This window comes from Micromys minutus (genome assembly GCF_963924665.1).
Source record: "Micromys minutus genome assembly, chromosome: 17".
NCBI classification, from domain to species: Eukaryota; Metazoa; Chordata; class Mammalia; order Rodentia; family Muridae; genus Micromys; species Micromys minutus.
The window spans coordinates 34,924,481-34,944,417 of NC_137952.1; the positions used below are offsets into that span (position 1 = coordinate 34,924,481).

Consider the following 19,937-nt stretch of genomic DNA (forward strand, 5'->3'; position numbering starts at 1 on the left):
GATAAAGATATCCCATTCAGTCCCGAGTGTTCCAAAGTCTCCCCTTCACTATACATTGTCTGGTTCTGGCTCTCTGTGTTAATTCCCATATACTGCAAGAAGAACCTTCTATGACAATCTCCTAAGGAAGGAGAAAGAGCATAGTGTATGAGAAGGAGAAATGGAAGCTAGAACAGGAGGAATTCCTAAATTCAGGGAATTTTGGAAGGGACAGGTAATACTGTGTGCCGTTTGAAAAAACATATGGAAACCTACTGCTCTAGAAGTTTCCTACAATATATTTATATAGGAAGGGAATCCAAATGGAGTCACCAGATAGACTTTTTATGCCACCAAGTAAAACCTTGTGTAAGGAATGAGCTGTATCTTGTTGAGTTGTTGACCAGAGGGGTCCCATGGAACCCCAAACACCGGTTATTGCCAAGACTGTGCTTCACAACTTTATGGACCCTATTGCTGAAGACAACACCCACCATTCATTTTCATCATGTGTGTGTGTGTGTGTGTGTGTGTGTGTGTGTGTAGTGCAATGCCCTCAGTGGCCAGAAAATGGCACTGGATTCCTCAGAACTGGAGTTTCAGACAGTTCTGGACCACCTTTGTGAGTGCTGTTAGTTGAACACACATACTCTGGAAGAAAAGCCAGTATCGTGCCAATTGAACCAGCCCCTCTGGCACATAAGCTTTCAGGGCACGAGTGACCATAAGAGAAGCAATGATTAGGTGGTAGGTGTCTTTGATGGGGACATTTCTCAAAGACAGCACTTGCTTAGAACCTCATTTAAAAAATACTACACACAGAAGAGAGGTTAGGAGTATGGAAAGCCAAAGAACCAAGACACCGCTCAATTGTGTCTTCCAGAAATGACAGGCAAGCTGCACCCATGAAATCTCAACATGGTCATCTGAACAAGACTCACACAAAGACAACTGTTGGCATGCCAACATGGATGGGGTGGGGGGAGTCTCACAAGGCCCCGCCCCTAGATGATGAGCTATAGGCAATCAACAGCTGCTATTCGAGGGCAAATCAGGTTTCTTCAGGGACAAGCTCATGGTCAGTTCTCACCCCTAAACATATATACACAGAAGCAATGCTAAGTTGACTTAAGAAGTGTGTTACATATGCCTGAGTGTATGCATATGTGTGTAACAATATTAAAGAAGGATTTGAAAGGGAGTGCAGGGATGTGGGAGGAGTTGGAGGGGGAGAGAAATGGAGGGATGATGTAAATACAAGACTTATGATGTTCTCTAGAATTATTTTTTAATTAAAACTATTATATAAGAGAATAGTTGAATCTATGGCATCAGTAATGTTGAATTAGAAAAACATATAGCAGAGGCAGGCTAATAAGTAAAGAACAACTTTTAGGTAGGACACAAAAGTGCTTTTGTATTCTTGGAGTGCAATGTGATGTCCATACTTGTCGACCATGGGGCCCTCAGAACATCCTGGAAGATGAGCAGGAAGAAGCCAGCCACAGAACTACCTTTCTCTTCAGTATGGTGTGGATAACACTAAACAAAATGTTGAATTAGGTTCTTTCCTGCCGAACTTGAAGCATAGAAGTCAACAATTCACAGACGATAAACCATTTGCCAGGAATCAAGGGAGGCTTTGGGAAGCCCAGGCCCAGTAAGAGGGCTCACCTTCTACTTCTCAGAGGCCATAGGAAATCAAAACTGAGAATCCCAGTGGTCAAACACCAAAAATTCATTCATAAAATGAGAAGAGAAATACCAGCCAGGACTCTGTCCAAGAAATTTTGACACCCCTGTCCCCACATTCAAGCACATGGCACTGCTCCGCCCAAATCTGCTGTTCTATTTTGAGTCAGGACACATCTCTACTGGAGCTCAGCCCACCCTAGTGCTTCTGCCATGACTCTTAGAATGTTTTCTTTGATGCACCCACAGATGTGCCAGACAGAGCCCGTGTAAGACTTTGCTTCACTTGTAAGACAAAGCAGAGAGCAGACCCGGCAGCCTTGGTCTGCCCTGTAGGAAGAGATGATTCATTTCCCTACCAGCGTAGACTAGAGCTTCTGAGAGTGTGCTGATGGGGTGTGGCCTGGGCTCTTGGCTGTGCCTGCTCCCACTAGAGTGGCCCTTCCAGCTAGAGTTCAAGTTTCAGTTCAGTCAAGCAGATAGTCGAATTGCTGAAGAGAAAAACAAAACATTCAAGACTCATGATTGACGGGTCTTTCCTATAGTTCCCAACACCACTGGCACATGGCTTCATTCTTAAATATAGATTAGAGTAAGAATGGGCAGAAGAAGCATCCCTTAAGCAAGGATCTCTGGGCCACTGTTTGAATTTAGGAGATGAATGATGCTCATATATTATGTTTGTACCTTACAGGTTTTTATTTATCTATATTTGGTGTTTGTATTCACTCAAGTAACTCGTTCATTTTGAACTAAGCATAGACTAGAAATGCAAGTGCTAAAAGATTTGAAGGAAAAAAAACACACAAAAAAATAGAGGGAGAGCTGTAAGTGGGAAAGATGGTGCTGGGATATGAACCTTTCACCTCACCCTTAGCTTCCGGGAGAATGTATGCCCCACACTCAAAAATCATAAAACTCAGCGAGGGTTCATGGAGATTTCACCTTCTGCAGAGGTCTCCTTGGCTTTTTTCTATGCTTCATTGGATGGTATTTCTGAAGAACAGTTAGATTTCCAGTTCCTGTTTGCCTGTGCCCAAGGCAGCTCAGCAGATGTTCAGATAGGCAAGCAGTGGGTGTGGAAAATAGCCACAGGAGTAGGAAACTGAGGCAGAGCTCCTTGGCCCTATAGCCTCAGGTACTTCTACCCTCTCAGTTTCCTTTGCCAGACGTGTGAAAAATGATCCCTGCTTCCACCCCACCCCCAATCCCAGTTTAAGCCCATCTGGTGTGACTTCTGGCAAGTGCCGAAGTATAGAAACCCTGCTGTGATATCTCTGTCAAAGGGGAAAGGTGGTGAGAGCTAGTCTGCTAGGGAAAGGGGCACAGGTCCTGCTGAGGACCAAGGTCAAGGAGTAGGTGGTGGCATTGTTTTTGAAGTGGTCTTTCTGGACATGTAACTGGGAAGGCTTAAAATCCCATTGGAATTGAAAGGGTAGCCAGAATGGGGCTGAACCCACTGCCTCTTCTTTGGGACTGCTGCTGCCCCTCCTGAGGATAAAGGAACAGCCAAAGCATCTGTCCTAGCCAACCATCTATTCCTAGGACCAAAGACTTCAAAATGGGGAGATGGGGAAGTTTATTAGTGCTGCAGATCACTGCTAGAGGCTAGGGATGTCTCTCTCCTCTTTTCTCCTCTTTTCTCCTCCTGACCCCACTGTGCATTGGTGACATGAAACACTAGCTTGAACTGATAAATCAGAGTCATTGAGCTGAGGTTAAGAAAAATACACATGGGGTTTGGTGTCTTCAGTTTAACCAGTAGCAGAAGATCATAAGGTCATACCCAACCACCCGTCCTGATTTTCACCTGGCAGCCACCTGGTCACACATCACGCCCACAGTACAGCTTTGTGTATCTGGGAATCATAGCGGGAATGCTCAATTTCCTCTGTTCAGGAGCAGCAGAGGAAGGGGGTTGTTTTGCAGATATCCAGCCTGAGTTCTTCCAGGGCCATCAGCCCGGGCCCCTCAGGGAGATGCCCACACGCTGAGCAAGTAGGACACTCTTCTCTCTGAGGGTTTATACCCTCATCCCAGGATTCACATTTCTGATGGTTGGAATTTGTGCCTAAGAGTGGTTGTGTTGTGCCAAGAAGACTTTTCAGGAGATGGATCCCACCAGACCCCAATCACGGTTATGGACAGTGATCTTATTATGATTTCTGTAAAATGTAATGGATTTCACTTGAAACAGAAACAAGTAATCCTCAGTGTATCCATTTTGATGTAAGCTAACACTTATAAAAGCAAATCTCCTTGTGGTTGCCTTTCCTTTCCTGAAGGTAAGTTGTCTTTACCCTTCAATTATTATTTTTAATATTTATTTTTATGTACATGTATGTAGATGTGCCTGCAAGGGCATATGTGCACCATGTCCATGCTGTACCTGAGGAGGCCAGTAGAGGGCGTTAGATCCTCCTGAACTAAAGTTACAGGTGTTAGCTGCCGGATGTGGGTGCTGAGAACCAAACCCAAGTCCTCTCCCATAGGACTAAACCATCTCTCCAGTACTAGCATTGCTGTGTGGAGCCTAATAATGCCCAGGATTTAGTAACCAGATAAGGACAGCATGTAGAGGTGACAGAAAAGTGACAAGTTTGACCTGTGAGAGCTAGTACATCTGTGGGAAGCTGAGGCTTCGGCGTCCTTGTTTTCTGGGCAGCTCACATGGCAGCCATAGGCTCCCGTCATAACCACAGCACCCATTCTGTTAAGCTAATGAGTTACTGCTGAACCACTGTGTTGAGAATGTCGGCTGTGAGCACAGGATTATTTTTTAATGTCTTTTGGGGAGGCAGATGTTCTATTTCTTAACCTGTGTGATAAATAAGTGTGCTTGTTCCAGCGTAATTTAGCATGCTGCTGAGCTTAGGTCTCTTTGTGCACATTACATGCCAACTAAAAGGCATAAAAACCAAAGGAGGAGGCTTCGGAGGGCTTATATAAAATTCCCTATTTTATATAACTAAATTTCAAGAATCTAACTTGAAATTTAGGCTACAATTTTATTGGTTTGTTTTCTGAATTAAATGTTTTGTTCGGGGAGAATTACATGTTCTTAGGTACCTGTCAAGAGTAATGCACAGAAGTTTCATAATACTTTACCTAGTTTCCCTGTTTGGAAATACCTTGCAAAGTTTTAGAACATATCACGCAGGGTTGGGATGCAGTTACCTCGACACGGGGAGGGTGTAGTCTGCTTCTGTCACCATGGAAACCCTCTTGTGGTTCTTTTACGGCCATACTGTCTTCCTTTATCCCCTCTCTATAATCCCAAGTCACATGAACCAATCTGTTCCTCATTTGCATAACAATCTTTTCAGCGATGGGTATATAACATACACACTTCAGAATCAGCTTTCCCCTTCTGCATCATTTTCTGGAGATACATCTATGCTGCGTCCTGATTTATAATTACCGTCATATTTCACTCCATGAGTATACAACAGTGTGAATAACCAGTCTAGTTTTTAACAGTTAAAACCATTTAAAGAAAAAAAAAGCTAAAACCACATGGATTTAAAACGTTGGTGTAAAGGATTTTGTGCATATACAAATTCTAATTTTTCCAGAGTAAATGTTCAGGAACTCTTGCTAGACCATAGAGTAGACACATGTTGATATTTTAAAGAGCTGGGCACCCTTCCTTGCTAGAGCAGACACGACATCTTTACACATCGGCAGTCGTGTGATCCAGGTGTTCTTGTTTTCTGAGCTTGAGCACAGCATTTGAACACAGCATTTGAACTGTCTTCTATTTTCACCACCCTGGGCAGTATGCAGATACTGTTCCTTGTGTGCAAGCCTGCTCATAGCCAATCACTGGGGCATTTTTACGAGGCTACTTAAGTCTCTGTCCGTTATTGCTCTTATCTGTGTCATCGCTACATTGGCCTCGCTGTTTGTCATCTTCTGTTAGTCTGACATTTTCCCGGCTCTGGGGATGATGAGTGTCTTTTGACTGAAACCTGAATGTTTAAGGCTTTTATGTCACAAACCAATCTGTATCTGCGTAAGCCTCTCCAGCTGGCTTCCTCTAGCACTGTGGGGGAATGGTAGGGGAGTCTCACCTTATCACCATGTGGTAGAGATAAAAATTCTGAGTTCTTGACTCCATCCCTGTTGATAGATGTTCTAATGAGCTTTTAACCATCAACTCAACAGTCTGGAGCAGCGGTTTTTAACCATCAACTCAACAGTCTGGAGCAGCAGTTCCCAGCCTTCCTAACGCTGCGACCCTTTAACACAGTCTTTCATGTTGTAGGGACCCCAGTCATAAAATTATTTTGTTGCTACTCCATAACTGTGACATTGCTAATACTATGGAAATATCTGTATTTTTCCCAATGGTCTTGGGTGATTGATCTCTTTGAAAGAGCCATTGAGACACCCCCACAGGTGAAGGACGGCTGGTCTAGGGTGCCCTGAGATGATAGTGTCGGCTGAGGGAGAGCCCAGATTAGGCTGGCGTGGGAAAAAAACTATCTTGATTGTTAATTGATGCAGAAGGGCCCATACAGCGGTGGGTGGTACCAGTTCCTAGGTTGTATAAGAAAGCAAGCCAAGCATTAGGGAGCCAGCCAGCAAGCTAGCAAGCAACAGTGCTCCTCCACAGTTGCTACTGCAAGTTCTACTTTGCTTCCTCCCAGACCTGAGAGTGTGAAAATAGACCCTTTTCTACCCTTAGTTGCTTTAGTCAGAATGAACGCAGCAACAGAAAGGAAACTCTATAGTGTAGAGGGTTGAATTCTGTTGGCCTCACCGATGCCTCTGGTAGGGAGAGACAGGAAGATCTCATCCCTTTCCCCATGTGGCTGGGTCACTTTCATGTTAATGCTAGGTTCTCACGTGGCCATCTCTGACCCTATGTCATTGTGGAAGAGGAAAGGGGCTCTCCGCTGCCAGGAGGTAGAAGGAATCCTGTGAGGATCTTGCTACAACCTGTTGGGATAGAAGACTATTCAGGTGGCCTGTTCAGGAGTGTGGACACAGCTTTCTCGGTGGGGCTTGGGATGAACCAGAACAATTATATGGCAAATTTTGTGTAGAGAGGCCACTCTGACCTGGTGCTTGGGTGAGAGATAGCACACATGTGTTGGGGTATTTGTCAACATGTGTTGGTATCTCTATACTGGGGATTTGTGTGTCAGAAAGAAAGCCAAGAAAATTACCACCGTCACTGTATTAGTCAGGGTTCTGTAGAGTCACAGAACTTATGGAATGTCCCTGTATATTAAGGAATTTGTTGAAATGACTTACATACTACAGTTCAACTAATCTAACAATTGGTAGCTGTCAGTGGGAAGTCCAAGAGTCTAGTATTTGCTCAGTCCCACGAGGCTAGTTGTTTCAGCTGGTCTTCTGTACAAGCTGAAATCCTACAGAAGTAGGTTCCAACAGATGTGCTGGTAAGTGCATGCAAGCGGGCAAAGAATGAACCCTTTTTTTTTCTATTGTCCTTATGTAGGCTTCCAGCAGAAGGTGTGGCCCATATTAATAGTATGTACTGGATTTGGAACTTGCTCAGTCCCAGGCTGGTCTTGAACTTAGAGATCTGCTTGCCTCTGCCTCCTGGGATTACCTTGGCTAGACCTAAGCTTTTTATGGCTGCTATGCCTCAAGATTGGATCGAAAACACATGTCATCCCTTGTCAAGATATGGCTCAAAAGCCTGTGCCTTTCAATCTCAAGATCTGGATGACAGGTGTGCCCTCAATTTCTGGATTGTCATCCATTCCAGATACAGTCAGGTTGGCAACCAGGGCTACCATCCTAGTCACCCAAGAGCCCAAGGGCACTAGATAATCTGTTCCTTTCTTCATCCTTTCGAGTCCTCTCAAATTTGTTTTACTAAGCACCTATGATGTCTATTGTGGTTAAGGGAATAGGGAATCTGTCTTTTCAGAATGAACACTGATAATGACTTTTGTACAAAGAAAAGGGGGGTCAGATAGGATGGGTTTACACAGTGTGCTGGGACTGAACCTTGGGAGTGCTAGAGCAGCATTCTCCCACCCAGCCATGGCTGTCCCACACACAGTCCTTTCTAGAGAACTTCCTGAATTCCTCAGATCAATTGTCTTAGGAGTCCCATTTTACCTGAGCCATTTCTGATCCCTCAGCCTCATGCTAAAGAGTCTTCCTCGTTGCGTGTAGCTTCTGCTTCCCTGCGTAAGCTCCAGAACTTTCCATGCTGCCAACCCCCACTCACACAGACACACATACTTGTTTAATTTTAACTTGCCTTATTGGCTCAATTGTTGGGCATTATTAATCTCCACGGCTAATGTGCCCGCCCCAATACTCTTAGCTCAGCACCCTAAATCTGTCCTCAATTTTAGTTGCTCAGTTACCTTTAGCCCCAGTTCAACACCCCATTCCCCTGCCTAGATAAGCAGTCTATTAACACTTCTCCCAAGATTTCACATGACTGAAATCCCTTTTGTCCCTCTGAAGCACGGTGAAAACTCCTCCCTTTGTATTTGCTAGCTTGCCTTTAGGGACCGGAAGTCCTGCCTATTCCTTTTCCCCCAGCAATTGGCCCATGGCATCTTTAATGACAGACCAAGAACCAATTGGGGGACAGTACCTTAGTATCAAAACCACTCCTATACTTCCTACACTCTTTGACCTTGTGACCTTATTGCCCTTCATCTAGTCTAGACCGTCCCTTCTAGTCATAGCTGGCCTGAGAGCCAGATAGACTGACTTCCAAACAGAGGAAATCCCTCTGGGAAGGGCTGTCTTTTATGGCAAAATGAAGAAAACAAAGTGCATTGCATTTTCCATTCAAAAGTTTTATCACTGGACCAGTGAGCAGGCTCAGCTGGTCAAGGTATTTGCCACCAAGCCTGATGACCTGAGTTTAGATCCTGGGGTCCACATGATGGAAGGGGAAAACATACTACCAAACTACCAAAAGTTGTCCTCTGACTTCTACATTCGTGATAAGGTATGTTTTAAAACATACACACACACTACAGAAATGTAAAACTTTATTTTGCTCTTCTTACTTTCTAGGAGTCAAAATGAACCCTTTATATATAGTGATGTTAGATGCCCTTTTCTGTTATCTGTAACAAAAAGTAAAGTTTGCAGTCACATACTGCTTCCCCTAAAATTGCCTCTGTCTTTCTTTTTCTTCTAACTTAAACATTTTAATTTAAAACTAACATGGGAAATGGGGCTTAATTTGCATTCACCGAAATGTGTAATTTTTGGTATACTTTGGTGAGTTTGGGCAGAGGACAGACTATGTAACACACACTTTAATCATGTTGGAGGAAGTGTTCATTGCTGGAGAACTTTCTGGGAGACACTTTTCCATCCCTGCCCTCCCTGTCCCCTGAAGTGTGTGTATGTGTAACGTAGTTCCTCTGCTGCAGAACTTCTTGAGGATGGAGCAGACAGACTGGCTCCCTCCCTCTGTGCAGCATACATCTGTGATGTGTTAGTCCATTCCTCTGTGTGCCCCACCCCCTGACTAGTATTTCTTTATGTAGACTTTTCTGGCCTCTCGAGGTCTCTTCTCCCTCTCTCCAAGGCTCTTTTCTCTAAGGCTGTGTCATGGCCTCCAGCAACTGGCCTTGACCTCCAGGTGACCTCAGACACTGACCCTGAGTACAGAGTCCCATTATCCCAGAGAGGCTGGAGGCATGGATACTGACAGGCATGCTATCTCGCCGTGTTAACAGTCACGTCCCTGACATCTGATGATGTTGAGAATCCTTTCAAGTGCTTATTGGTCACTGATATGTCAATATTTTTGTGACATACATGATTTTGTCCTCTGTCTTGTTTAAAAACCGCAGTGGTATGTGGTAGGAATTTGCTAGACACTGAAAATACAAGAACTTTTAATTTTTCCATCTTGTAACCTAATCATTTTCCTAATATCTTTTAATAAGCGTCAGGCTTTAATTGGTGCCCTTGTGCCTTTTCTAACTGAAGGCTGTAGAGGTCTGCTCATATGCTTTCCTAGAAAGCACATGACATTCGCTTTCACAGCGATGTCTACTTCCTACCTCAAATTCATTTCTGAGCATAGGATGAGGTTGAAGTGGATTCATTGTCATAAAATCAGCCAAGTATCAAACGAGTACATGTTAATAAACTTGATTTTCTCATTCACGTATTTTTGCCTTCTCTGGGGAGAATCGATTGAACATATATGATTATGAGGCTGTTTGGAGATTTTATATTTTACTCCATTCATTGATTTGTCTATTGCTTTTTACCAATTTTGTCTTGTTATAACCAATTATTTTGGCTATCCTGTTTATTTCAATTTCTCTTTACATTTTAGCATTGCCTGTATATTTCCTGCTCACATTTATGTTGACTGTAATCTCGGTTTGGAAGGAGCTGATGCTCTAACTCTCTGTCTGCACACATGATGTGTCACTCCACCCAGTCACTTCTCTCCAGAAGATCCTTCTAATTAGCATTAGAATTCTTGCGCATACTCCACTACATTAAGCCTTAATATATATGTTTTTTCTTAAAGACTCATTTACTTCATGCATGTGAGTACACTGTAGCTGTCTTCAGACACACCAGAAGAGGGCATCAGATCCCATTACAGATGGTTGTGAGCCACCATGTGGTTGCTGGGATTTGAAGTCAGGACCTCTGGAAGAGCAGTCAGTGTTCTTAACCTCTGAGCCGTCTCTCCAGCCCAATTTGTATGTTTTTAAAGCTATTAAAGGGCATGTTTTAATTGTACATATTCCAGATGTAGTGTATACACAACTATTTTTTGTGCATTTGCTTGTACACCTAAGCCTACGAAATCCACGCCCTACTTGGACCCTCTCTAAGTATTGGACTTCAGAGTCTGGATTTATCATTATTATCAAAAAGGTATGTGTCCTGGTCTTTTTAGCTTCATGGACAAAAATGCTTTTAATTGCAACTCGTAAGGGCTCCTAATTCTAGTTAGGATGTGAAAGGTATGGAGAGTGAAGAAGATACAGAATCCAGACAAAGCAAAGCTGCACTACGAAGCAACGCTGTGCTCAAAATGATGAGGTAGCTTCATAGAGAAATGAGGTCCTTGGGATAAGTCAAAGTCCCTAGATACTTCAAACACGGGATGTGCGGCTGTCTGGAATGCAGACAGACAGAAGTGTGGGCTTATCAGATGGAGAGACTCTAACAAACGAGAACTGCGAAACCTGGAGTTCAGTGACAGGCACTGCCCTGGTACTTCCATAGTGCTGAACATAAGCCCAGAGGTGATCTGAAGGGGTCGCATATGTCACTGCATTCTAGCTCCGGGATTTAAGCACTCATAGATCTCGCCTCTATAAGAAGGTATCTCAGTCTCAGAAACACTCCTTGGAGACACCCAAGGGAGGGCTGTATTTAATGCTATATTTCATGTATTTGTGAGGTTTCTGCCCTTGAGGAAATTTTTGTGACTGAAAAAAATCACTCCCTCTCTGTCACGTGCTTATCAGACCAAACCATCAGTTGATTCAGATACCAAATTCTTCGGTATTAAAAGGTGTGAAAGTAGTGGGCTGCAGCTCTGTGATAACCACCTAATTGAATATTCTTTCTCGTTTTGTGTAAATGCCTTTGTCTGTTAAAAATGCTACCAAGTGCAGCCCTGTGGTTACTTTAATTCCATTGCTGATCCTTTCATATGGTTTCCTGTATTCTAAAGGGAAAGCGGTGCGCACTTGACTTCTTTAGAGACTTTTCCTCTTATGAATCAGCAGCAGTTTGAATCAATGTCAGACGCTTTTATTAAGTGGTTAAATCGATGCCTCTGTGTCAGCGCTCTTGTTTTAGGTAATGATGATCTAGCATTCTCACTAAAGGAAATGCCAGCGCGTAAAGAAGTCCTGTTTATTGCTAACTAGAGAGTCTGTGATAATAATTATGAAAGGGCTGAGCACACATGAGATCCTGGGGTTACAAGTCATCACCACCATCACCATCATCATCATCACCATCACCACCACCAGCAGCAGCAGCAGCACCACCACCACCAACATGTTTTTTCATGTGTGTGCAGCATGTGTATACACATACACATATGAATGTTTTTATATTTGTATGGGCACATACGTGTGTGCTCACTCATGTGTATGGACATGCATGTAGAGACCAGAGATTGATATCAAGAATTATCTTTTTATTTTAATTTGTTTGCTTGTTTTGTTTTGGAGACAGGGCTTCTCTGCACAGCCCTGGCTATCCTGGAACCCACTCTGTAGACCAAACTGGCCTCGAACTCACAGAGCTCCTGTTGCCCAAGTGCTGGGATCAAAGGTGTGCACCACCATGACCCAGCCCAGTGCTTTCTCATCCAATCAGGCTGGCAACCAGACTTAGTCATGATACAAATCTTCAAGGGAGACAAATAGGTTGAGAAGACCTGTTATAGGTCACAGCAGGAACAGAGATACTGATGGCCACAAATACAGCAGCTAGACATGGTGGAGCACACCTTTAATCCCAGCACTTGAGAGGCAGAGATGGGCAGATCCTTTGTTAGTTTAAGTACAGCCTGGTTCTAGCTAGTAAGTTCCAGGCTAGCCAGGGCTACATAGTTGTGACCTGGTATCAAAATTAAAATAACGGTGATACGGAAACTTCATTTTCCTAATAGCTTGAATTGTGTTCTTACCACATCTTCAAACAACATTTTCTCATTTATTTGAAGATTCCCTTTCCTTTGTATGAATGTGTCTGGGTGTGAGTGTGGAACGTATGGGAGGGAGCCAGAGCCCATATAGCTCTCTCTACTCCCCCCACCCCAGCAAGCCCCAGGAATCCCCACCCCCACACCCCAGAGCTGGCTGCCATGGCAGCTATATACTGTTTCTTTGATGCCTCTTGTTTACAAGCACAGGGGTAGCAAGCACTTCAACAACTGAGCCATCTCCCCAGCCTCAAAGATTCCTTTGCTTTTTAAAGTGATTCGTTTTCGTTTTCTTTTACATTTGTGTGTGTGTGTGTGTGTGTGTGTGTGTGTGTGTGTGTGTGTGTGTTTGCGTGCACACATGGAACACATGGGGTTGACGTTAAAGGCAATTGTGACCACATATGGGTGCTGAGAACTGAACTCAGGTCCTCTGCAAGACCAGAAAACACTCTTACCTGCTGAGCCATCCCCAGCCCCATTTTCTCTTCTTCTTTGGTTTCTCTCCCAATATCCAGGTTCATCAGAAATCAAGTTGGCTGAAAGTAATGGACAGGAAAATTAAAACCAAACATTCCTTTAGACAATGGATGTCAACTCCAACAGGTTCCTGTAGAAAATGGGGTACAATCGATATAGCAAGCTTATTTGCTTTGCATTTCTGGACATAAGCCATTAATTAATTTTGGTTCTGCGAGGCTTTGTCCTTGGCAGTTTTTTTTGGGGGGGGGGTGTCTTATATGTGATCATTCCTGGGGTTACAGTCAAGTGGGCACAACAATACTGGAGTAGGGGGGTAGGGAAGGTGGTCCCTGCTACATCGGCAGGGTGCTGGCTGTTGGCCAAGGTGCCCTCATTCTTCTTCGTTAGGTTCCATTCTCTAGTGGGTGGTACTGGACAGCAAGTGGTATCAGGCTCACGGGAGAACAAGAGCAGGGTCGGTGGAGCCTCTTCAAGGCCTAGGCTGTGGGATTCGCTTTCTTCACCTTCTACTTGCTAAATGAGTCACGTGTCCTCTTAATACATGGGATGGGTATGAAGAACCTGGTGCAGTGTCCAAGCAGGAAAGAAGCGGCTCATTTGACTAGCTATTCACCTCTTCCTGTGTTTCAGCCTGGCTTTCCCCAAAAGCATCTGGAGCTGGAAACAGAGGCAAGGCACAGCCTATGCACAGAGTGCAACCCGTGGTTGGGTACCGTACCCTGAAAATTCCAATACGATTGGGGCCTTGCTGAATGGAAAGGAGAAAGCTTATGGGGTGGGATGCTTAGAGACTGCTGCTTCTAGGCAATCTCTTTTTCCTGGCTGGATGTGGCAGAGCTGGGAGAGTCAAATGAGAGAAGAAGAAAAAATGCAAGAAGGTAGGTGTAAAGAGCCAAGCAAGACAGGAACCCCTCCCCTGGGGTACAGTCATATATCCACACTCGGGTACCCCGTGCTGCTGCTTGCTTTCTAGTTTGTGTTTGTTATCTTGTGTGTGTGTGTGTGTGTGTGTGTGTGTGTGTGTGTGTGTATGCCCGCTAGGTTGTATGTGCACCACATATGTACGTAAGTACATGTGCCTGCAGAAGCCAGAAGAGGGTGACAGATCCCTGGGAACTGGTAATACAGGTAGTTGTGAGCACCTGACCTGGGAGCTCAGAACTAAACTCGGATTCTCTGAAAGAGCAGCAAGGACTGGTAACCACTGAGCCATCTATGCAGGCCTCATCCAAGTTATTATTATTATAATAAAAATAACTGTACTTTTAAGATTGATTTTTGCTCTATGTGTATGAGCGTTTGCTTACATGTATGTGTGTTCACCATATGTGTCCCTGGTGCGGGGAGGGTGGCTAGAAGAGGGAACTCAATCCCCTAGAACTGGAGTTAGAGACAGCTGTCAGCCACCATGTGGTTATCGGTAACTGATCCCATGTCCTCTGCACGAGTAGCAAGTATGCTTCATCATTGAGTCATATCCCCAGCCCCCTACTCATGTAAGAGGCCATGACTGCCTACAGTGTGTGGTGTGCACATAAGCTTTTCAAGTCCAGTGTGGTCTCTGACACAGGACACAACCACAGTTCACATATTGTGAGTAAAGGGAGGCTAAAGATTATGCTCTTCATAGGAAGAGACAGAGGGGAACGGTGCGTGGGAGCCCTGTCCTGCCCTTCCAGCTTCACAATCTAGGTGTAAGGATGAAAGTTGGCCAGTGCTTTAGACTAGAGCAGAACCTGAGGTCTAGAAACTAGCTTGGCGGTCGATGTTTGGTCGATGCTCTTTTCCAGTGTGGTGGAGTCTCACTCCTGGAGACTGATGGCCATAGAAATACTGTTCTTCGCCACCATCTGCTCTTTTTCTTTCTCAACTCTTCCTTATAGCAAATAGAAACCACTTTCTGCAATGTCTACCTCTAACCTTTGAGTCACCAGACAAACCAAACCCGGTGTTCTCTCACAAGCCTTCTTTCAAAGTGAGTTTCCCCCGTTGGCGGCTAAATGACAAGAGTTGGCCTCGCTGCCTTAATGAAACCCAAAGGGAACATTATCTTGAATAATTACATGAGAACATGTGGCAAGTTCAGGGGATGGGCTTACCATCTCGTGGTTTTGAAATGTGGGGTAAAAGACATCAAGGGTTGACAGATTAGTTGGGGATTTGTCAAGAGTATTAATTACAGACTTGGAAATCTTGGTTAGTGACAGTCTGTCTTGTCACATCTTGCAAATGTGATCAAAGTCATTTCAGTACCAATTTGGTGGCACCTAACCACGGTGTGTGAAGAACGAAGCTTTTCCTTAGAAATCCTTGGGAAATGAGGTGCACTTTGAAGGAAGGGGGTCTTGAATGTGCCCTCCCCTCCACACGTCTTCCTCCTCTTCCTCTTTCTTTTGGGTTTCTGAATTGTTTCTGAACACCCGAAATGTTTTGGGGAGGGCTGATGCGGAGGGGGCTGGGTGTTCTTAAACTATGGACACACAAGGACAAGGTGGCGTTCGTAAAAAAGGTTTGTAAAGCCACAAAAAGAAAAGCCGTGCTTCATAGTCAGTCAGAGACATATATAGCTCCCCTCCCTTCTTCTGGGAAGTCTGCCCTGACGTGCCTGCACTGTCTAGCAGTGGGTCGACCACTCGTCGGTTTTGTGCAGTTGGAGAGGCGGGAAAGCGACTAACGTCCAGCCTTGGTTTGTGTTTGGTGGTCCACTGCAGTCTCTGGACCCTCCTTACTGCCTCCCAGGCTCTGTTGGCTCTCTTCTGGTGAGATGAGGCCTATCTTTTCACAGGCTGCTCTGCTCTATTCAGAAGTTCTTGTCAGTTGCCTCTCTGCGCCAGAGGGTGGCACTCCAGAGGTGGAGAGGAAGGGCGGGAAGAAGGAAGGAGTGGAGAGAAAGCAGTGTTAATTCTCAGACCTAGGTTTCTAGTTATCTAGAAATATGAGCAAAGAGCCGCAACACTCAATCCCCTACTGGGGTGCAAGTGGGGAGACCTAGGTTTCGGCCCGACCTAGAGGCCAGAGACTTCGAGATTTTAAAGAAGTCGCGGCTTATCTAGAAACAGTAACTCCTGCGTTGTGGGGAAACCTAAATTTTCTGCACTTCTGAAGGGCAGCCGGCAAGTCCTCCGTGAGTGCGCCCACATCTGACCTGTCCCTCTGTGTCATGTTTTGCAGTTGCTGGATTTGTGCGAGTCCGTGAAGAATGGCGCCCTGAAAGTGATCTCTGCCTTCAACGTTCCACACAGCACCATCCATACACCAATAGCCGGAATCCCCAACCCCGGGGCTGCCGAGGCCTTATACCCGGCACCCACACAGCCGCTGGTGGAGGATGGGACGCGCTCTCGACTGGCCAAGCTGTAGTGTCCCATCTTCCAAGTATCTGCCGGAGCTGGAGCAGAGGCCAAAGTGGCAGATGCCGGGCAGCCACCTTGGGGAATTTGGTCAGGCAGAGGAGGAGGTCCGGCTAAGTCTGGCAAGGCGCAGGACAAGTTGTCCAGGAGAGGGAGCCCTAGATGGATGCCCCAATATCACAGTGACTTATCCAGGTCTGGTAACCTCATCTGGCCCTTGCCTTGACTTCTCCCAGCCATGGCCCTGGATTCCCAGACAATCGTCTCGCCCACCGCACGATGCCACCAAAGATCTCTACTGTCAGCGGTGACTCAGATTCCCAGAGTCCTTCGAAAAACTCTGGCGCTGGGTGAAAAAAAAAAAAAAAAATCAAAACATAAAAAATCAAACACCCTTAGGCAAAGGGGGTGGGGGAAGCAGCTCCACCCTCTCCAAACTCGGGCAAAAGTTCAACAAGGGATGATTAGTGAATCAGACTTGCTCCAGCTCTGCGAGGAAATGCGCTGGCGAGAGAGGAGAGCTTAAGGTAGGCGATCTCCCGACCGCAGGATCAAGCGCAACAAAAGTTTCTCCGCGCTAAACTGCTACCCACCCTTCAGGAAAGCGGACATGTGCAACGCTTAATAAATTAAACGGTAGAAAGGTGCTCCGGCGGCTTGGGGAGGTAGGGATGGCGGGCGGGCCTGGGTAATAGTTGGAATAAAGTGGTTTTCGCATTTGGAGAGATTACACAGGCGGAAATTAATTTCTCATTTGTGTTCTGACTTGGCATCGCCCAGTTTCGTTCTCATCGCTAGCCATCGTCTCGCTTCCCTCCCTCCACATCGGTTGGCAGCCTCGGGAAGGCACGGGTGACCCACTGGCCCTTCCCACTTTGCTCTTCTCTGCTACCAAATTCGATCCCAGGAGCTCTCCCGACGCAGCCGGAGAAAGCTGCACGGGCTACCTGACTTGAGGCACTTGGTGGAAGCTCCCCGATGGCTCTGATCGCTGGTGACGCAATAGCCTCAGCCTCCAGGCCGGCTTCCTAATTCAACCCTAAGTAAGAGCACATAGCCCGGCCCGTTGCTTTCCCCGGTGCCTGAATATTTTCTTTTAGCGTGTCCGGGATTGCAAAATCGGAAGACTCCAGAACAAACTGCTCTCACAAAGAAACACCGGCGCTTCCCCCACCCCCAACCCCCTGATGGTTTTTCTCGGTCCAAGGCTGAGGCTCCTGGCTCCCCGCGGAGGGCGCAGAGCAGGCAGACTTGTTACTGGCTTTGGGCTCCTGGAGTAGCAGCGGCAGGTTTGGTTGCGTGGGAGGGATGCCGAGTGGCCAAGGCACAGTCCTGGTTCACAGCCTTGGTCAAGCCAGACCTGGATCGGCGGTGTACTTGATTGCATCCCTGCCCTTGTCCTGTGCGCTCTAGCAGCGATCACCTCTCACCTCCAGCAGAGACAAGGCTTTGTCTTGAGCCCTCCAGCTTCCCTGAGAACCAATGGCTTCTCTGATCTCGCTCAGGATTCACCTAAGAACCAAGATTTAGCCCGGGGCTGTGCTGTGTCACGGTGACGTTAGATCCGCTTATAAACATCAAAATGACCAAGATAGCCCAACGGTGGGACGGCAGGCCGCAAGACACTTGTTCCTCACGGAAAGGCTACGTCCTTCTTGCTGCTAGCCCGAATGCAGGGTGGGGTAGCCCTTAAATCGAGTTTCCTTAATCCTCACGTGTTGGGTGTGGGCTTCTCTCGGCCGCGGCTGTGAGAGAAGAGGTTGGGGTAGGGACAGATGCACATGGCACCACTGACTACGAGACTTCGGTTGGGGTCACGAAGGCCTCGGGAGGACCAGAGGATTTTTATTTATTTATTTTTTTTTGGACCCCCTTATGGCGTTCCCAGTTCGGCCTGAACTCGGCTGCTCCGCGGTCGTCAGCTTCAGCGGGCCGATGGATAGACAGTTCCTGGCGGTACTCTGTGAGCCCAGTAAATATCGAGGCTCCCAATACAGCTCACGGCACAACCCTCTTTCCTTGGTAGCCCACCTCCTTTTCCTTGTTTATTCTTTTCGAGTTAACTTTCTCATCCCCCTATTTTATCGGCGTGTCGTGCACACCCATCGCTCCCCAAAGCTTCCCTTGTCTCTCAGCTGTCTTTCCCACCACCAGCTCTGCCTCTTAAGTAACTGGGCACTGGGGAAACAAACATAAAACACAACAACAACAACAACAACAACACACACACACACACAACCAGGGAGAGACTAAATGAGGACAGAGGCGGCAGCGATGGAGATTCCCGCTTGTGGCGCAGCCGAGGAAGGGCGAGCATCTTTTTGATCTGGGTTCCCCGGAGGCCAGGAATTCTTGGGAAAGACAGTCAAAGGCCAGTGCCCATCCTTACACCAATCTAGTCCCCATGGTTTGGGGTTGAGAAGCTCCGCAAAGCAAGGGCGCAGGGGCGCCTCCTGAGGTTTCCAACTGGCGCCCGCGGCCAGGCTGGACAGAGCGTGCCCTGAGCGCCCCCTAAGTTCCGCTCTGAGAGGTGGCCGCCACGGGCGGACGGGGAGGGGCGGGTACATTCTGAGTGGAGGATGGGCGTGCAAGCAGCTGCCCACAGGCCAAGTCACTAGGGTAAACACGCCGGGGTGGGCGGCGCACGCAAACTGCAGGACAGCCACCCTCCCCACTACCTGTCGCAGCCTGCACGCGCCAGCGGCCTGGGGGCCGTGGGGGTGGGGCTTACCTTCCGGCTTGCCGAGGGCCGGACAGAGCGGGGGCGGAGCCCGCGGTGATTGGGCGCTGGAGCGGGGGCTCAGTAGGAGCAGAGTGGCTGGGGCAGGCTGCTTTCACTTCGCTCCCCGCAGGCACTGGGCCACCAGCTGTTTGGAGCTCCGCGGTCCTGGCCGCCGTCGCCGTCGCAGTCCCCGGATTCCTGCAGCCGCTCCGCGAGCTGTGTTCCTCTTGGATTCACACCACCTCCGCCGCTCCCGCCGCCACCGCCTCGGCGCCCTTCCCCTGGCCCTTGTCCACCCAATGTCTGACTCTGATTCTCGGACTGAGAAACGCAAGGTAAATAAACCACTCCGCGACTCCTGGGGCGCAGGCCGGGGATGGATAGAAGACAGGCGCCGCAGACACCCCTGCGGCTTCATCTGTCTCTGGTGTCGCACGTGCGGGTGGAGGCGCTGGTTTGTTTCGCGTGGCGCGCGGCTGCAGGAAGCGAACGCTGGGAGTCGGGCCGAGGTCCCCGCGTACCAAGGCTCTTCTGGGGAAGGGTCGTGGGCACAGAAGCTGCAGGCACTTCGCCGAAGACTGGGTTGGGCCGGGATGCCGCACGAGGGGCCGCTGAGGCGTCTCTCGCAGGTCAGGAGGGCGCGTGGTCTCGGCTTGGAGCGGAGGTCCCGCTTCGTGGTGCCGGTAGTGCGTCCTGCCGGGAAACGTCGCGGCGACCCAGACGGCCCGGGAGAAGTAGCCGCGCGATGGCGGCGGGCGGGTAGACTTAACTTCGCTGGCGCGGGTTCACTGCGGTGGTTTGAGTATTAAAATCACACGCACCCAGACTTTGCTTGTACTCATTAAAGCCAGTTTGGCCACCGTGGCCAATTTCGCCTTTCCGGATGTCGCGGGCAGCCCGGTTCTTTTTACGAGTGTCCTGTGGATATTGAGGAGCACCGTATCTACAGGAGACAAGAGACCCCCGTAAACCCCGTAGGACCACTTAGGTTACGCGTGTTCCGAGCCCCAGCCAGCTGACTGTCCTGTCGTCTACTTCTAGCCGGATCGCACCG

The 19,937-nt window shown here is 47.4% G+C and overlaps 2 protein-coding genes across 5 annotated transcripts in view; both read left to right on the top strand.

Annotated features, from left to right (window-relative positions):
• ACOXL (acyl-CoA oxidase like) overlaps positions 1–16,171 on the top strand; it is a gene marked incomplete at both ends in the record, with an annotated part of 267,586 nt that extends 251,415 nt beyond the window's left edge. Inside the window, one exon of the mRNA XM_080931609.1 lies at positions 15,983–16,171. Within this exon, the coding sequence (XP_080787735.1) occupies positions 15,983–16,171 (189 nt within the window). The remainder of the gene's footprint in view (positions 1–15,982) is intronic.
• Positions 16,172–19,017: 2,846 nt separating this feature from the next.
• Positions 19,018–19,937, top strand: part of BCL2L11 (BCL2 like 11) — a 32,240-nt gene continuing 31,320 nt past the window's right edge. For all 4 annotated transcript variants that reach the window (XM_080931681.1, XM_080931682.1, XM_080931684.1 and 1 more), the window contains exon 1: positions 19,018–19,218. The gene's annotated coding sequence lies outside the window, so the exon portion shown is untranslated. The remainder of the gene's footprint in view (positions 19,219–19,937) is intronic.